The 19898-nt window shown below is 33.4% G+C and overlaps 1 protein-coding gene across 2 annotated transcripts in view; it reads right to left on the bottom strand.

Annotated features, from left to right (window-relative positions):
* Sos1 (SOS Ras/Rac guanine nucleotide exchange factor 1) overlaps positions 1-19898 on the bottom strand; it is a 116112-nt gene that overhangs the window by 39092 nt on the left and 57122 nt on the right. For both annotated transcript variants that reach the window (XM_046425453.2, XM_046425447.2), the window contains exons 6-10: positions 16468-16611; positions 10942-11052; positions 10763-10861; positions 1980-2107; positions 532-1187 (exon numbers count right to left, since the gene is read on the bottom strand). In XM_046425453.2, coding sequence (XP_046281409.1) covers positions 532-1187; positions 1980-2107; positions 10763-10861; positions 10942-11052; positions 16468-16611 — 1138 coding nt within the window. The remainder of the gene's footprint in view (positions 1-531; positions 1188-1979; positions 2108-10762; positions 10862-10941; positions 11053-16467; positions 16612-19898) is intronic.

Here is a 19898-nt window from a genome sequence, read left to right as displayed (position 1 = left end):
TAGTTATTTTTAAAAAAGGGGGAAAAATGCTGAAAATACTTAAATGGAATTGCTAAATTTAATAGATTTAGGAATGGAAATTATGAAAAAGCAATGCTGGGGATATTTTTACTACTAGCACAGTTCTGGTGATATATGCATATTATAATTTCTACTTATTTTACGCTCAGCAATAGAAGTAATAGAAAGAAAGAAAAAAGAGATAAAGGAATATATAGCTTTTAGACTCCAATGATAATTTATTATTAAGTTTAATGTTTCTTCTGCTTTCTAACTGGATAAGTTTAATTAAGGGACTCATTTTCTCATCTGTAACTCTCTGTAAGGTTTAAAATAATGTATATAAATGTGGTAGAAAATATAAAAATTCAAGGAAATATAAGTGGTGGTTTTAGTCAAAGAAAATGATCTCTGAGAATGCAGAGATTTTAGATCGTTAGTTTGTTTTCTATTTTAGGCACAATAACCTACACAGCAGACAGTCAGCTAGAAGCAGTAAAACAAAATAACAAACAACTTCACATTTCTTACCTGCATACATATGGTATGTAAGTCTCTCTATAAGTTTAATAACAGTTCCTGCTTTAATAATTGGAATTCCAGCCTTAGGTTGCATGTTCTCTTCAAATATAATATTCTCTTCAGAGTCAGGCTCTGCAAATCTATACACATCAGCGCTAGGCAGCCTCATCTGCTCTTCCTTCTCTTCTTGTAGCATTGTTACATCAAGCATCCTTTCCAGTGTACTCCGGTACTGCAAAGATATCAATGCTGCCATCCAATTGTTTTTCTCTTCAGCTGACTTGGCAGAAAATATAACACTATTTTCATCTTTTAGAATTATTTCAAAAGCATGCTTGTATTCACTGGTGTCATCTTTATCATTAATTTGTACCTTTCGCATAAAAAACTTTTCTTTCAGACGATATTCTGCATTGCTAGCACCAGGAAGTCTTGGCTGCCCATGATTTGATTTACAGCAAATCATTAAACCATCAAAGAGAAATATGTGTCTCTCATGTTTGGCTCCTACACGTGTAAGAGTTCCTTCCATTATAAACTCATTGCAACACTGTCCGATGTCTTTTCCCTCCCAACCATCAATATTCTTCTGAATCTCGTTCATTTTCTTGATTGCTAGTTGTTTTCCCTTCATTTGCTGACTATAAAACCGACATGCAGATTCACTGGGATAAAGGAAAAGACATTATTAGTGCACAGATGACAAAGAATCTACAGTTCATGTAAATAAGGGATAGGGTAAAAGTACATTTTCAAAAGTCACACTGATAAGGTGTTTACTAATTCCTCAAATATATTAGTGGTACACAACTACACAATTTTGGAAACTAAAACAACACAGAAAAAATTTTCAGTGCTCTAAAAAGAACAATGACTATTGACAAAATTCAACCATACAGATTCAGCTACAGTATGATTATTTCTATCTTGGCTACTAAATATTTAGAACGCAAACATTAAAAAGTAGCCCAACATAGTGAAAAAAAAAGTAATTTAAGAGATTAAAATAAATTATTTACAAGTGTTTAAATGGACAAGACCCAAAGTTAGAAACACATAGCACATATTATAATTAGGAAAGTGGAAGTAATGTTATCTGAATTAATGCTTTGAGTTATATAATCCCTAAAATAAAGGGCATTACTAATTTTACTTTGACAGAACAATGATGCTGACATAAATCTACCCGATACATTTTGCTCTATCTCTCCTTTAGCTTACCAGTTGATTCTCAGGAGGTCTTGTCTGGGAGTATGAAAGGAAAATGCACAAATATGAAAGGTTTTTCAAACAATAACAAATTCTCCTGGCTTTGATGTCACTTCCTCTGAAAGACCAAGCTTGTCACTAAAACTATTTTCTTCATTGTTTACTTGAGGAGGGAACTGGGATCCCTGAATTTACACCACAATATTCAGGGTGAAAAGGAGGATACTTTAAAAAGTGAGAATATTCACCTCAGCCTTCGTTTTGCAAGACTTTTAGAACATATTTTTTCCATACCACTTTGAACATTAAGCAAAGCTGTTATTGCTTGTTTCAAACATTCTTTGTCTTCTTGATCTTCACTCTTTTCTTCTAACTGCTGTAAAGCCAAAAAGATAAATCTGAACCAGAACAGTTTTAGACAGAATAATAAAGCCATTTAAGAATTAAAAATAACAATGGCTGGGGATATAGCTCAGCTGGTAGAGTGCTTGCCTCCCATGCACAAGGCCCTGGGTTCAATCCCCACCACCACAAAAAAAAAAAAAAAAAAAGAATTAAAAATAACATTCATTCAATGCTTCCTACTATATATATATATATATATTTTAATTAGCTAGCACATACTACTACTACTGTAATAATTTGGTATCCACATCCTATTGCTATTGCAGTGAGCTCACATATATTTTTTAAGAAGTGATCTTCTTCACTGTGTATTAGTATCAGAATTAACATGCAACCAAGTTTTCCATATTAAAGCATAAAACAAGGGGACCAATGTTAAAAAATGGATTATTCCTGTGATAAGCAATAATGTGTTTTTTTTTTTTTTTATTGCCCATTACTGAAGAAATAGGGGGCATAAACTGTCTTTTTAACTACTGCAGGACTTAGCACAGCACCCGGCACATAGATGAGGTTTCTTTCTTTCTTTCTTTTTTTTTTTTAAGTGTGGAATTTGGACTTAGGTTCTATTCCTATGTTACTGTTGTAGAGTATTACAATGATAATGAAGATGAATACACAGAAGGATGCAGTATAGTGGAGAGGAACTTCAAACACAAAACCTAGAATCAAAACAAAAAAAACTTTTTTTGGAGGAGGTGCCCAGGCTGGCCTTGAACTCCTGGGCTCAAGCAATCCTCCCTCTAAGCAGGATTGGACTACAAGTACACACCACATAAAGCTCCTAGGATCAGATTTTGACTCTATTTCTGTGTGACTTGGGGCACGGTTCTTGATCCTTGAGCCTCATTTTTCTTCTCCCAAATGAGACTTATACAAAGCCTGCTGTGCCTCCTTTATGGGGATAATATTAAAAAATCAAAGCACTTTGCAAACAGTAACACTTAAGTGTAAGTTGATTTCTTTGCAGTTCTACTACAGAATTAGCAACAACTTCATTGTCATAAAAAATCGTTAGTATCAACATTAAGATATTGAGTAAAGCTAGGAATATTTATGAAACTCAAACACAGTAGGTAATGTAAAAAAAGGCAATTTAATAAAGGCACTACTAAAGAATGAATTATATTATTGAATTAGGAATTTATGCAGTAAAGGCTAGAGATATTCAAGTCAATAAGATATAAGACAATTTTTCAGCCTTAAAGATTTGGCATTAGTAGCAAAATACTGAGCCTTTGATATTTAGTCTTTGATGTTTTTATATTACTCATTTGGGCAGACGTGTCTAATGTCATGCAGAATCCTAATACAAATGAAAAGAATTATGAAAGAAAAATCCATTTAGACATGTGCATTGTTTTCTAAAGAGTCTCAAGTTTCTCAGCCATTTAACTACAGTGGTATCTCAAAAATATTGTTAAACCCAAAGTATATATTCATAAAACCTTTCTATGAATAATTTTAGAATATCATTTTTACTTTCATAACATTAGACAAACATCTACAATAAATTTTGGTGTAATAAATGACCTTTGTTTAAGCATGTTACTTCTTTTATTTGACAGCTAATTTGAACTGGCCACTCATGCAGAATTCAAACTAACTACCATCAAAGGGGCAGCTTATAGTCGCTACAGAAACAAAGCAATACAATTAGTATGTAAATGAGGCTCAATAAGGCAACATCCTCTTTTACCAAAGTGATACTCAATGCCATGCTTTCCATGGGTGCCCATTTAATAACATTGTGCAATAGCAGCAATTTAATTTTACAAATACAGTTTATTTAGATATTTTTTAAAAATCCAAATTCTAAGATTATATTGCCATACATGAGATTGTATTTAATCTCATCTGCGGAATCATATTCTAAAGTACTATGAACTAATATGTTCTACAGAGATGATAAAAATTATCTTTTCACAGGATAGGAGACACTTTTTACCAGTGACTACTTTTTTTGGCTCCTTAGAAATAAGTAGAGGGTTGTGTACAATATAAACTATAATGTACCAATAAAAAATGTAGGGAAAAAAAGTGCATATCCAGGAAAAAAAAAAAAAGAGTTGGGAGCAGTAATCAATATGGTATAGTGTATGTAGAATAAGCATATTCATTATGCACAGTCTATGTCCCAGGAAACCCTGGAAGATAAATGTTATCAAACTTAAGGAGCTGTTAAAGGAAAAAAAAAATATTAGCAATGGTATTCAGGAGAAGAATAATACTCAAGACTGTTTCAGACATAAAATAAATTGTTGTAGCTGGGTGAGGTGGCACACGCTAGTAATTGCAGCCCGCTCAGGAGGCTGAGGCAGGAGGATCACAGGGTCAAAGTAAGCCTCAGCAATTTGGTGAGGCCTAAGTAACTTAGTGAAACCCTGTCTCTAAATAAAAAATAAAAATGAGCTGGGATGTAACTCAGTGGTTAAGCACCCCTGGGTTCAATCCCTACCACCCCCTCCCCAAATTGTACCTGATGTATATTATGAATTAAATTCATCAACAAACACAGGATGCCTTCCCTTTGTTTAAAAAATATGCAAATTCATGCTTTTATTTCTAGAAAGTTAGTTTCTAGAAATTAGTTCTAAATTATTTTCAACATGACATTATATAAAATGACACCATTTACTTGATGACATAGACAGGCAAAATTAGAACCCAAGATTCTTAATTTTCAGTCCAAAGACCTTTTCACTATAGTAGTCAAATAACTGAAATGATTTTGAAAAACGTATTTAGAAAATAGGATCTTTGCAGATGTAATCAATTTGCAATGAAGTCATGCTGGAATACGGTAAGCTCTAAATCCTGTTCTTGATAAAAGAAAGGGAAATTTGGATGCTGACACGGAGAATGTGAGGTTGTAAAGAACTTGTTATAAAGATGGAAACAAAGATTGATTGTTATCTATAAGCCAAGGAATACTGTGGATTTCTGGAATTCACCAGAAGCTAGGAAGAAACAGCATGGATTCTTCCCTAGTTCCTTTAGAACTAGGCCTTGCCCACACTCTGATTTCAGACTTACAGCCTCCAGAACTGTGAAAGAATAAATTTCTGTTGTCTTTAAGCCACTCTGTGATATTTTTCTACGGCAGCCTTAAGAAACTAAGACATTAAAGAATATACAGCAATATAGATTTCAACCTGATTCTCAAAATAAAGAAAACCTACTTTTTTCTAGGTTATATGGACTCAGCATATTAGAAAAGAATAGGGTAATTCTCTAGGAAATTAATTAGTTCAAAGTCATCTTGGACAGTTTTTTCCTAATGTTTGCCTTGGTATATCTTGGGGAGATAAAAGAAACAACAACAAAAAAATAATTTTGTTGAACCAAATTCTACTGATTTCCTAACCTTCAAAACACAATGTAGTTTTCAAAAACTCATAAAAGAAGTTTTCTGCTTCATAAAATATTAACTTTAATTCTTTCAAACTAATCAAAGAATGAGTCCAAAGTCTTGACTGCTAATTTTAACCACTGAAAGAAAGAGTATTTTCTTTTTCAGTTTCAGTAACATTAAAGTCTTATGCTAATTTTCTTAATTTATTTTTAATAAGGAAAATTTTATATACTTATGAGGTAACAATGTGAAGCTTTGATATGCGTATACATTTAGAACGGCAAAAGCAAGATATTTAACATATGCATTACCAAATATACTTTTATTTGTGATGAGAATACCTAAACCTACTTTCCTCTCTTAACAATATATTGTATACTGTTGAAAACTGCTATTAACTTCAGTCATCATGATATACAACAGATCTTTTAAATTTATTCCTTGAACTAAAATTTCTTGTCCTTGACAAACATCTGAATCCTCTTTCCACTGAGCCTTAGAACTGTTTTACTGTTTATATGAAGTTCAAAAGTCTTATACTGTTAACAGCTAGACTTTATCTTTTGAACTTGTAAAGTTCACTTCCCCAAGTAAAGGTAATTAGATAAATTTTACAGTTAACCTTCTTTTAAAATATAATACATTTATAAGAATTCTAAGAAAAACATATATATTTGCATTCGTTTTTTAACAAGAATTTACTGAAAGCATAAATACCAGACACTGTGCTAGGCATGATAATTCAAAGATAATAGAGTGTGGTTTCATTCCTCACAGAACACAGTCAGACAACAAACATGGAACAAGTTCTACAAAGAGTTGTGAACAGAGTAAGGAGTTCTGTGAAAGGATTAGCCTAGGGAACCAAGGGAAACTTGATAGAGGAACCAACTCTAGAACTGTTTGAATTTCCCAGATGAAAATGAAGGTTAGAAGAAGATGAATTACAAGTAAATGAGTGGGAAAGGACATGCAAATGAATGGAACCCTGAACAGATTTGGCATATTTATAGCTGCTAAGTGATTCTTTATGGCTAAAGCAGAAGGTGGGTAGAATAGAGTACTGAGAGATGAAGTTGGAGAGATAGCTGCAACAAAGCTAAATAATTTAGACTTTGTTACAGGTGACAGAGAACCAATAGCATGTTTCAATCTGGGAGTTCCAGGAGGTACTAAGTCCACGTAAGGAAGGTACCACCTTGGTCTAGGCAAGACATGCTGAGGGCTTAATAAGGCATTGTCAGTGAGAAGGTACACAACAGGCTGGATTCCAGGGTCATTTCTGAAGTCAAATCATGAGGATCTGCTAATAAGGAAAAGAGAAAAACCAAGGATGTTGTGTTGGCTTCTGATGAAGGGGCCTGAGCTGATCAACAAAGATAGGAAATAAAGGAAAAAGTATAGATTTTGGAAGACAGGAAAGAACAGACATGGTGAAAGAAAAATGTTAAGTTTAACATATCTTCAGGATAAGAAGAAATAGCACTAGTGATGAAATTACCCTGAAGTATTTTTATGTATATTATTGTGTTTGACAGTGAAATAAGCATTTCATAAATAAGGAAAGCAGGACACACACACACACACACACACACACAAATGAAGTAACCTGAGTCAAGCCACATAGCTAGTAAGCTACTGAGCTAGAATACAAGAAGAAATATCAGACCTCTACATAGTCTAATAAGCATTCAAAAACCATGTCACTCATAGATAAATTGTGTCTAGTTTCTGTCACTTATATTTTACAGTTTTCCTTCCTCTAGTTGCCTCAATTTTGTGCTATTATTACTGAGTCTAGAATTACCAAGCTCAGACTGACAACTGCAGTATGGCAATTCCCAAAAAGGGACGGGGGAGAACCAGGAAGAATCAGGTAGTTGGAAAAAATCTTAGAGCTGAAAGGCCTTTAAGTTCATTTGATGGAAAAATCCCCATGATAGTTTCCCTAAGTAACATCCATAAGTGCATCACATTCTAAAGGGACTGCAAGTGTAACTGACTTGGGAAATGCTGAAAAACAATTAGATTGCTTTACTGTACAATTTTACAAAGCTTTTACTATTCTAACATACACTGAACATTTCTAGGAGCATAATTAAGGATGCAGTAGTCCCCAAATATTTGACCACTGAACACCCCCTCCCCCACTTTAGAATATCTCATGAGAGGGCTGGGATATGGCTTGGTGGTAGAGCACTTGCCTAGCATATACAAGGCCTGGGTTCAATTCCTAGTACCACAAAGAATAAGTGGGAAAAAGAATATCTCATGACACTAGCATCCTAGAGAATACACTTTAAAAATACTGCTAAATGAAAATATTTAGTTAAAAAACAAAAACAAATTAAAGAAAAGTATAAACAGCACAATAATGCTGAGAGAATTCAGCATAAAAAAGAATGATCAGAGCCAGGCACAGTGGCACATACCTGTAATCCCAGCAGCTCAGGAGGCTGAGGCAAAAGGATCATAAATTCAAAGCCTCAGCAACTTAGCTAGGCCCCAAGTAACTTAGCAAGAACCTATCTCAAAATAAAAAATGGGCTGAGGATGTGGCTCAGTGGTTAAGCACCGCTGATTCAATCTCTGGTATCAAAAATTTTAAAAAATGATCAGCATCTGGATTAGACAAAGTTTCCTGCCCTATATGCTGTTAATTTTGCAATATAACTTTAGGCACTGATATGAATCAGGAATATAAGCCCCTAAGCTAATAGAAATCTTGCAAGTTGCCACAAGTTACAATTAACTGCCTGTATTTGGGGAATAAGTAATATCTTATTAAAATGATTGGGTTTCAGCAGGGCATGTGGTGCATACTTGTAACCCCAGCCCTCGGGAAGTTGAGGCAGGAGGATTAACAGATTCAAAGCCAGCCTGGACAATTTAGGGAGGCCCTAAGGAACTTAGTGAGACCCTGTCTCAAAATAAAAAATAAAAAGGGGCAGGAGGGGCTGGGGTTGTGGCTCAGTGGTAGAGTGTTTGCCTAACATGTGTGAGGTACTGGGTTCAATTCTCAGCACTGCATATAAATAAGTAAAGTCCATTGACAACTAAAAAATTAAAAAAAAAAAAAAGGAGCATGTGGTTCAGTGGTTAAGCACCCCTGAGTTCAACAAAAAACAAGAAACAAAAAGATTGGGTTTTATAGATTTCTGAACCTTCATCGAAGCATCTTGTTTTTATTTATAAATTATAACTGCCTTGAGGTTTCATATGGACTTTGCATCCTTCAGAACACCATTACAGGCTCAGGTAAAAATTGCTACCAGAGAAATCATTGCAAGGAAGGATTCTAGGTAATAAAACTACAAGTGTCTCATCATGACTCTGGTTTTCATAATGAATTCTTTATAAAAAATATCTCATACCAAAAGCTTGATTACCTTCTTAGAATAACCACCCTGTATTACAAATGGTAAGTGTTTGCAATCTCAGAGTACTAAGAGCTTTATAATTGTACCTGGTGATTAAATATTACTTTATTGCTCCCTTAACTCTTTCCAAGTTCAAACATTCCTACTTGAAATTTAAGTGGATTAAGTCCAAATTACTTTAAGGCAAAGAAACCTAGAAAATGGAAACAAAAGGTAAGGATGAGAGCTCCTCCAGTTTACTAAATTCAGAGATCTTCTATTCATTTAATGATTCATTACAGAAAGCCCATATCATCTGTTTCAGCAAATTATAAATTTCTAGTAGTACATTCTCAACAACAGAATTATAATATATGAGTTTTCTTTGATGAAAGAAATATTTGTTTAAAAGATAAAGAACTAATAATGTCTTTTTCGTATTTTTTATTTCTGACAAAAGTGCATTTCTTTAAAAATGTTTCAGTAAGCAAGTGATAACAGTCAACTCTAAATGATTCATGATAGATTTTATTGTGGATCAGATTCTCCTTCCCTCAATGCAGTCATAAAGAAACAGAAATACTACCTATATAAGTGTAGGCCTACCCACTTCAAACATTGTATAAAGCATTATACAAGCAAATAAAATTGATTACATCCTCATTTCTCATTACTAGTACAGTTAATGAAGGTATTCACAGGAACTCCAGTTACATTTCAACTTAAATTTTGAAAATCAAATATAAATACTTTGTGAATGTCAAAACTAAGCTCTTTTAGAGTTTACCAAGTGATGGGGACAAAAACGCTACAGGGTAAATAAATGATTGACTCCGTTCCTATCAGTCTTTTTCTTTTCTTTTTGCAGTCCTGGGGAATGAACCCAGGGCCTCCCACATGCTAGAGAAATGCTCTACCTTTAGCTACACCCCCAGCCCTCTTTAAAAATGTTTAATTTTGAAACAGAGTCTATATATCTAAGTTACCCAGACTAGTCTCCTGTGATCCTCCTGCCTCAGCCTCCTGAGTAGCTGGAGTTAAAGACATGGTACTACCCTGCCTGAACTTACCAATCTTTTCCTAAGTGTCTATCAGTTGGGGCTATCCACAAATAGTAGTGTTAAGATACTTTGAAAGCAACTGATAACTCATCAATCCAGAAAGCAAATACCTATATCCCAATTTAAGGGAATAATAATATTAATGCATATCAGTTTTGTCTTTTGAGGGTTAGGTCATTAAAAGTAAACAGAATATGACTTTGGGCTATAAATTTTAAATTTTACAGACTAAGGTTTTTCTTTTCCTTAATTTCAGGGCATAACAGGAAAAGAAAAAAGAAAACAGACCCTTTCCTTTTGAGCAGTGCTTCTTAATATTTTGAACTCTAATCAAATGGGTGATTTTTACTGGGATTATACAAATTCACTGCTTCTAAAGTATTGATAAGCAGTTTAGAGAGAGAGTTACAAATTTGAACTGAGAAAATTAGGTGAATTAGTCATCACCATTATTTTCAGCCTTATTCACATCTGAGAATATTCCTTTATCTAAGTTCCTGAATCTGCTGAGGTCACCAAATGGAGATTTGGAAGCATAAATCCAAGGTTATTTTCAAAGAATCAGCCACAGAAGCAAAAAGTGCACAAGATAAAAATATTTAACAATTGCTTTAAAATTTACTATAGAAATTGGAGGAAATATGCTACTCTTTTGCAGATTTACTTAACTAGAAAAAGAAAATGGATACACACCAATGTACATGGATGCTCATATAATATCTACAAATAGAATGGGAAAGAATTTATATGACAGGATGGAGACTGTGGCTTAGTAGAGTGCTTGCCTAGCATATGTGAAGCTTTTTCATCACATTTGAAGAGTTTGTAAATATCAATTAGAATTTTCTTACCTTCAGAAGTTCAAAGTAATGTAGACAGTGGTAAACAGGGGCTAGAAGTAGCCTGGGTAAAACATATTGAACAGCTTCTTTGAAACCTTCGCCTATTGACTAGAAAAGAAAGTGATTTAATTTTTTTTTCTAAGTTTACTTTTCAGACATTATACATCTTGATTTAAAAATTACTGTACCTGCAAATAAAGTGCTGCCCCAGGCTTTGATAACTGACTAAGGAAACGATCATGAAAACCAGGCCGTAAAATATCTCGAGCATATGATTCGTATGGATCAAATGCCAGTTCCTTAGAAAATAAAGAAGTTAAAACATAAATAATCTTTTTCCAAGGTAAAACATAAATACCCTACCACTATAAATAGAAAATATTAAATTATGAGCTTATCTATGCCAGTATATTATATGTATATATTTTTTAAACCTCTAAATAAAAATTATGACTATTAATTATAATTTTAATAAAATAAATATAATATTTCTGATAAGCAAAGAGGTCCCTCATATGTTGTGGCACCCCTCATTAAAGGATTCCTTACAGTATTAAGAGGGGCAAAAAGTAGGACTTGGTTCTCTGGAAAACAAAGAAAGCTTAGCTTGAACAACAAAGAATACAGATAACAATAACTAGATAAGGCATAAATGTTTACTAATGCCAAAAACTTATTTTTTCATAGTTTTTCTTTGTGTTAGACACAAAGAAAACAGTTTCTATTACCTAAAATATACTGTTATAGCTTTCATTAAACAATTTAACCCACTGCCAAAAAATTTTACCATTATTTCTAAATTGCTAGTCATCAATAAACTAAATTCTAAGAGTTAGGTCTAAAGAGTATCAATGTTTCCTGAGGAAAAAAAGAGAATAAGAAACTTGATTTTAGCAGCAGATTTCCATCTTCCATTCTATCCACTATTCCAGGTCTAAATCTACTATGAAAATGGTGCTCTAGATTCTCATAAGAGCTCATTTCCACAAAGGGTAATTATAGAAAGAGGAAGAAGAAATAAGTGGAGCAATGTAGTAGAAGGAGGTAGGAGGAAATGGCAAAACAAGCAATGTGTTTATGTATTAATCATCCTTAATGTTGTTTTCCAGATTGCTTTTTGTTTTTTTTTTTGTACCAGGGATTGAACCCAGGGTGCCTAACCACTGTGACATATCCCCTTCCCTTTTTTATATTTTATTTAGAACAGAATCTCGCTTAGTTGTCAGGGCCTTGCTAAGTCGCTGAGGGTGGATTTGAACTCATGATCCTCCTGCCTCAGTTTCCCAAGCCACTGGAATTATAGGCATGCACTCCTGCACCCAGCTCAGATTGCTTTTTAAGGAAAAAAAATTGCTTTTTAAGGAAAGATAGTAATAACAGTAAGTACCAGAATAACACCAGATCAGAAATCAGAAGATTTGTGAAATGCAATATGACATATAAAGTTCCAAGTCATTCTGGATTCCTAAAGCAGCATCTTAAGTTCACTTCTTAATTCCTTCAACTAAACATTTCTGTAAAAATACCAGAAACTGCAGTTCATTATATATTTTATAGAAATGTTTAGTAAGGTGTCAACATTAACAGAAAGGAGTTAAAAATGAATAGAGTGGATAGGAACAAGAAATGAAGTTCTGATTAGACCTTGGGTTTCTTTGAACTGCTAGAAATTATGGTATACAATAGATATGTTTGCCTTCCTTCCCTCTCAATAAAGCCCCATGGTATTACAAAAATTCACAGTAACTTTATAAACAAAAGAAAGACTTTACATAGTGTAGTGGTTTAAAAACATAAGCTTTGGAGTCATAATGACCTAGGTTCCAATTCTGATTACTTACTAGCTGTGTGTCCTTCAACAAACTATTTACTGTAAGAATGATCCCTCATTGGAAGATGTGGATAATACCAACTTCACAGGGTTGTTTTAAGACTTAAATGAGATATCTATGTAAAGCACTTATACAGTCTTGCACAAAATAAGCTCTGAACTAACGGTAGCCAGGATTATTCTAAAACAGCTAACTGAGCTCAAGAGAGAAAAAAATGGACGAGTCATTAGGAATCCAAACTCTCATCACATATATTCATTCTTAGAGATAAATTTGTAAATCCCTTAGGCTCCCTTTCACAAGTCTACATCCCTCTTTGCTGATCCCCACAAGTATTCACTATCCTGGATTTGATAAACCTTCCCATATAGGTTTTTATATTACAATTACATATGTATCAAGAACGAAAGGAATTATAATTACATATATATTAAGAACAAAAGCAATGAATTATTTTTCAAGCTTTCAAACTTCACATACATATCATAATATATGTTCTTCAGCAAGCTGCTTTCTATACTCAAAGTTATTATCAGGATTTATCCATTCTGATTCATGTACTTCCTTCTAATTAATTTATTTTAAAACTCTATAATATTCTACTTTATGATTACATCACCTTATCTATTCTCTATTAAAAGTGATTCAAATAATATCCCATTTTTCACAATTATAAATAGTTCTGTAATAAATACTTTAGATATGTCTTATTATGCTCATATGCATATTTTTAAAGCAGGGGGAAGTTGCTTTCTAACTAGTAGTATCAACTTATACACTCATCAGTAGTGACTTGACAATTGACCACTTCATTGCCAATATTTGGCACTACCAAACAGTGCTTAAATAAACATGATAGTGTAGATGTCCTTCAACATGCTGATTTCATTTCCTTTAGATATTTATCCAGGAATGGAATTGCTGGATCATATAGTTCTATTTTTAATTTTCTGAGGAACCTCCATATTTTTTCACCCTAATGAAGAGTACTAATTTACATTCCCACCAACAGTGTATTAGGATTCCCTTTTTTCTACCTTCTCCTAGCACTTGTTATATTTTGTCTTTTTGGTAGCAGCCATTCTAGCTGGAATGAGATGATATCTCTTTGTGGTTTTGATTTGCATTTCCATGATAATTAGTCATGTTGAACATTTTTTCACATGATTTGTTGGCCATTCATGTGTCTTCTGAGAAAAGTCTATTTGTCAAGTGTCAATTTTTAAAACAGTTTTTTTGACTTTTTTGGGGATGGTGGTGGTTATGAGTTGTTTGAGTTACTTAGGTATTTTGGATATTAAGTCCATATCAAATGTATAGCTAGAAATATTTTCTCCCATTTGCCTATTTTTACTTTTGTTTCCTGCACTTTTGAGGTCTTATCCAAAAAATCCTTGCCTGTTTCAATGTCCTGAAGCTGTTCCCTGCATTTCTTTCTGGCACTTTCATAGTTTCAGGTCTTACATGTAAGCCTTTAATCCATTTTTAGTTCAATTTTGTAAGAAGTAGGGATCCAGTTTCATTCTTCTGCATATGGACACCCAATTTTCCCAGCACCACTTATTGAAAAGACTGTTTCTCCCATATATATTCTTAGCACCTTTGTTGAAGATCAATTAGTTATAGATGTGTGGGTTTACTTCTAGGCTCTCTATTCTGTTTCACTGGTGAATGTGTCTGTTTTTATACCAATACCATGCTGTTTTGATTACTATAGTTTTAGGGGGTCCCCTACCACTGGACCCAGTGATGGGGGGCTTTGCACACACTACTCAAAAGTGCTCTAACACTGAGCTGTATCCCCAGCCCTCTGTGTTATGTCTTGAAATCAAGTAATGTAATACCTCCTGCTTTATTCTTTCTGTTCAAGACTGCTTTGACTATTTGGGGTTGTAAAGGGGGGGGGGGGCTATATAAATTTTAGCATGGTTTCTTCTAGGTTTGTGAAAAATGTCATTATCATTTTGATAGAGATTGCACTGAATCTATAGATTGCTTTGGGTACTATGGACATTTTAACAATATTGATTCTTCCAATTCATAAACATAGGGATCTTTAATCTATTGAGAACTTTTTTGAGAATGATGTAAGATAAAAAGTGAATATTTTTCCTTAAGGATAAGAAATTTTGACACAGCATCTGTTATTTGTTTGTTCTTTCCCTACCAATTAATGATATCTCTGGCACATATAATGTGCATTTTTTTTTCTAGGACTCTTTATTCTGTTGTCCCACTATCTATATCAGCACCAATATTACACTCTTACTTACTATGGCTTTGTAACAAATCTTAATAAGTGACAGGGCAAGTCCCCTCAACTTGTTGTTCCTCCAAATTAATTTTTTTTATCCCTTCATTATTGAACACAAAGTTTAGGATCAATTTACAGAATTTATAGCTTATTTGAGAGATAATGAGCATCATTACAAATTGAGTCTTTCCATCCATACATATGATATGTGTTTCCATTTATTAAGATATTCCTTATGAACCTAATTATTTTTTTAAACAATGTTGCTGCATATATGTAGTTAGGTTTATTACTGAGTACCTTAGATCATTTAATAAGTGAAATATTTTGCCTTAATGTTATATATTCAATGTATTGTGACTGAGCACAGTGATGCCACCAATTGTTATATGCTGATTTTTTTCTCTAGCCACTACACTGAACTTTCCTACTAGTTCTTATTATTATATATAAATTTTTTGGACTTGTTCTGTAGACAATGATAGTGACTACATATAGGACAACTTTGTCTTGTCTATTTCTTACATTGGTAGCCTGCTAAGAGAATGTTGAATAGAAGTAGTAGTAGTGTTCTTTTCTTGTTTCTGAATTCTTTTTTCGTGGGAGGAGAGGGGGGTGTACCTTGGATTGAACTCAGGGGTACTTGACCACTGAGCCACATCCCCAGCCTTATTTTGTATTTTATTTAGAGACAGGGTCCCACTGAATTGCTTAGGGCCTTGCTAAGTTACTAAGGCTGGCTTTGAACTTGAAATCCTCCCACTTCAGCCCCCAAGCTGCTGGGATTACAGGTTTGCACTACTGCATCTGACCTGAATTCTTTAATCTAGCCATTAAGTATTATATCTCTTTTTAAAAGTTTCCCCCCCCATAAGTTCAACACTGTTATAGTAAAAGAGAGTAGATTTTAAAGTGAGGACAGAGCAAGAGATAGAAAACCCAGAATGAATGACTATCAAATGCTCATTTGTTAGAACACATATATTTTAGCATTTGAAATAGTCCAGGAAAAGGCTACCAAATTTTCTGCCTCACCATCTCTGAATCATCTAGGCCCTGGACCCAAGTTTCATTCCTGCTCTTCAAAATAATAATGTAGTTACCACACATTGAGTAGCTGACTGTGTTATACTCAATTTCCACAAAAATTTCAAGTTCTTATATTATCATCACCCGTACTTTACAAATATACAGAGGTTTAAAGAAGCAAAATAACTTGCTCACAGTTACACAACTAATAAACAGCAGAACTTGAAGTGGAACACAAGTTATTTAACCCCAGATCCAAGTTCTTCATTGATTCATTGACTTTTCTTGCTTTGAAAGATTTCATAATAGGCCACTGGGTGTCAGCGTTGGCACCTCTCGTCTATGGAATCTGCTTTTCTATAATGGGAGACCATTTTTTGTATGTTTGTTGAAATAACAGAAACAAATATTAACAATAACACTATGAAGAAGGGGCAATAACAGGTAAGTAGTCCTAACAGTTAGTATCTAGGACTTTAGCTAGACATAGAATTAAAATTTCCAATTTTAATGCAAAAGTAGGGTTATATACATAATTTTAAGATTATATATATATATATATATATATATATATATAAAAATAAAATTGAAGTACTTACCTCTGCCAAGTCTTCAAAGCAGCTTCCTACTAAAGGATGGGGACTGCCTTCATCTGTCATTTCTACAGTGTCTTCTATATGGCCCAGTAACTTTACACTAAGTTCATGTATATCTACTATACGGCTAAATATATTTTCTACATCCTATTGGGGAGGAGAGAAATATATTAATTCAATTAGGCTGTGTAACAATAGATACATTTTGAGTTTATAAGTCATTTTATAATCACAGAACTTAACATGGAAAATATACTGACAAATACTAATGACTTATAAATTAAAAATACTCAATAATTTGTTTTGCAATTTACAGGTAATAAATACATTTCTCTTGAAAAATGGTTCTCAAACTTTGTCTTAGGACTCTTTCACACTCTCATAAATTATCTAATAAATTACCACACTTTTATAGACTTTTTTTGTATCTATAAATATTTACCATATTAGAAATTAAAACCAACAATGTTTAAACATTTAATTCACTTATAAAAATGAACTCACTACATGATAACATAAGTAACATTTTTGTGAAAAGCAACTGTTCTTCTAAAATAACAAAAAGGAAATATTTAGTATAAAATGGTATCACATTACATTTTTGCAAATCTAACAAGTAGTTTAATAGAAGAGAGCAGGATTTTTCTATCATTTCTTGCCATTCAATCTGTTGGGATACATTATTTTGGTTGAAATACATGAAGAAAATCTAGCTATACAGATACATATTAGGAAAGGGAGAATAATAGTCTACTCAAATAACTGTTAGGTATTCTTTTGTAAAGATTCTTCATAATTTTTTATTGAGATGTACCTCATATACCACAAAATTTACCCTTATGAAACATGCTTATGATATTGACAGTTTTCAGTGTATTTACAGAGTTGTATAATCACACTATCAAATCCTGGAACATTTCATTACCTCAGAGAGACACTGTAAACCTATTAACAATTATTCTCCATTCTGCTCTTTTCCCAGCCCTTATCAACCTCTATTCTACTTTCTATCTCTATGGATTTGCCTATTCTAGACATTTCCCATAAATAACATCCTTTTATGGCCCTACACCAAAATTTAATGAGTGGTAGTTTTGTTTTTTTTTTTTTAGTTGTAGATGGACCTTTATTTTATTTATTTCTTTTTATGTGATGCTGAGGATCAAACCCAGCACCTCACACATGCTAGGCAAATGCTCTACCACTGAACTACAGCCCCAGGCCCCGAATGATAGTTTCTTAAAGGTTAGATGCAATGTGGAATCAATTTTGTATGATTACACTAAAATCCACTGGTTACTATTTTTTGATTATTTTTATCAGTGACTATATTTTGTCAAATTAACTTTGAGATATGACTTATATACAGTAAGATATACCTATTTTTAATGTACTTTTTGGTGAGATTTATGTATTCATTCTTATAACTACCATCTTATTCAAGATATGTAACATTTTCATTGCCTTAAGAAGTTTCTGTATTCCTCATTCCCATCAATTTTCACTATTCTCACTCCCAGGGAACCCATAATCTTCTTTTCATCACTAGAAAAGTACCTTTTCTAGAATATGAAATAAATGGAATCATATCTAGTCTTTTATGTCTAGTTTCTTTCTTTTTTTTTTTTTAGTTGTTTTGGACCTTTATTTCATTAATTTATATGTGGTGCTGAGAATCAAACCGAGTGCCTCACACATGTTAGGCAGTGCTTTACCACTGAGCTACAACCCCAGCCCTTATGTCTAATTTCTTTGTTCCACGCTGCTATGTGTATAAGTACTTCATACCTTTTCATTACTGAGCATCATTCCACCACATGGACATGTCACACTTTGTATATCCACTCAACTTATTTATATATTTATTCATTTATTTATTTTGTAGTTATGGATGGACAGCATGCCTTTATTTTGTTTTTATTTTTATGTGATACTAAGGATCGAACCCAGTGCTCCATACATGCTAGGCAAGCACTCTACTCCTTAGCTACAATGCCAGTCCACTCCATTCAACTCTGATTGACACTTGGGTTGTTTCTAGTTTGGGGCAAAAACAAAACTGCTAGGAACATTTGTGAACAAGTGTTATATGAACATGTTTTTATTTTTTCAGGACAAAACTTAGAAGTAGAATTACTAGATAATATGGGTGGTTTATGCTTATTATTATACAAAACTGCCAAACTTTTTTCCAAAATATTTATACTTATTTACATCTCAAAAGTAATATGGGAACTTTATGTTCCCACAAATAGGTGTGCCACATCCTTTTCAGTATTTGATATTGTCTTTTTTTTAAGTCTTTCTAATGAGTGTATAGTGGCAGCTCATTGTGTTTTCTTTTGAATATCTTTATTTTGTTTATTTATTTTTATGTGGTGCTGAGGATCAAACCCAGGGTCTCTCACGTGCAAGGCGAGCACTCTACCACTGAGCCACAACCCCAGCCCCTCATTGTGGTTTTAATGTGCATTTCTTAGATGATTATTGATATTGACCATTTCTAGTTCTTAATGTTTGTGTCCTAAAACATCTTTGCCTTTCCTTTACTGTTATTTTTTAAAACTACTTATTTATTTTTTACTTACAGTACTAGGGATTGAGCCCAAGGGCATTCCACTGAACTATATCCTGGGCCCTTTTTGTTTTTTATTTTTAAATAGGGGCTCACTAAGTTGCTGAGGTTGGCTTTGACCTTGTAATCCTCCTGCCTCAGCTTCTCAAATAGCTGGAATTACAGGTGTGTGCTACTGCATTCCAGCACCTTTACTCATTTTTAAAAGCAACTTTATTGAAAGATAATTTGAATACCATGTAATTCATCCATCTAAAGTGGGTAATTCAATGTGTTTTTTTAAATAATCTACAGATTTGCACAACTAACACTATAACCTATTCCTTATTATTTATTACTATTGTGTGTGTTGCTCAAGATTAAACCCAGGACCTCACACATACTAGGCAAGCACTCTACCACTAAGCTACACCCCCACCCTTGTTCTTTTATTTTTTTTTAATGTTTACTCACAGTTTCCATAGTAAGCACTGTTTCTCCATCAGTCACCTATGGCTGAGTAGCTTTAGGAATTACTAGTATGTAACTCCCTTAGACAACCTCACTTGCTGTCAATCAGCATTTCCTTAGGTCCCAATTAGGTTAGTTTGATTATTATTATAACACCAGCAATGCTTTATCTGAGTGTCAATGTTACTGGTTCCATTTTTCCATTTTTCAATAATACTGCTGTCACACTTCTATCATAGTTACTACACACTGTATTGCAATTTAATTTTAAATTTACATCTCTGTCTTAACTTGAGGGAACAAACTGTTTCTTATTTATCTTTGAATCTCCACTGCTAAGTATGGTACCTGACAACACAGTTGGTATCAATGAAATATTTATTAAATGACTCAAGTTGGCCAAATAAAG

This window comes from Marmota monax, unplaced genomic scaffold, assembly GCF_021218885.2.
Source record: "Marmota monax isolate L192 unplaced genomic scaffold, Marmota_monax_Labrador192_F-V1.1 WCK01_AAM20220418_F8-fsc00015, whole genome shotgun sequence".
Lineage (NCBI taxonomy): Eukaryota > Metazoa > Chordata > Mammalia > Rodentia > Sciuridae > Marmota > Marmota monax.
Note: the sequence above shows the minus strand (reverse complement) of the source record. Positions and strands in the feature narration are given on the sequence as shown.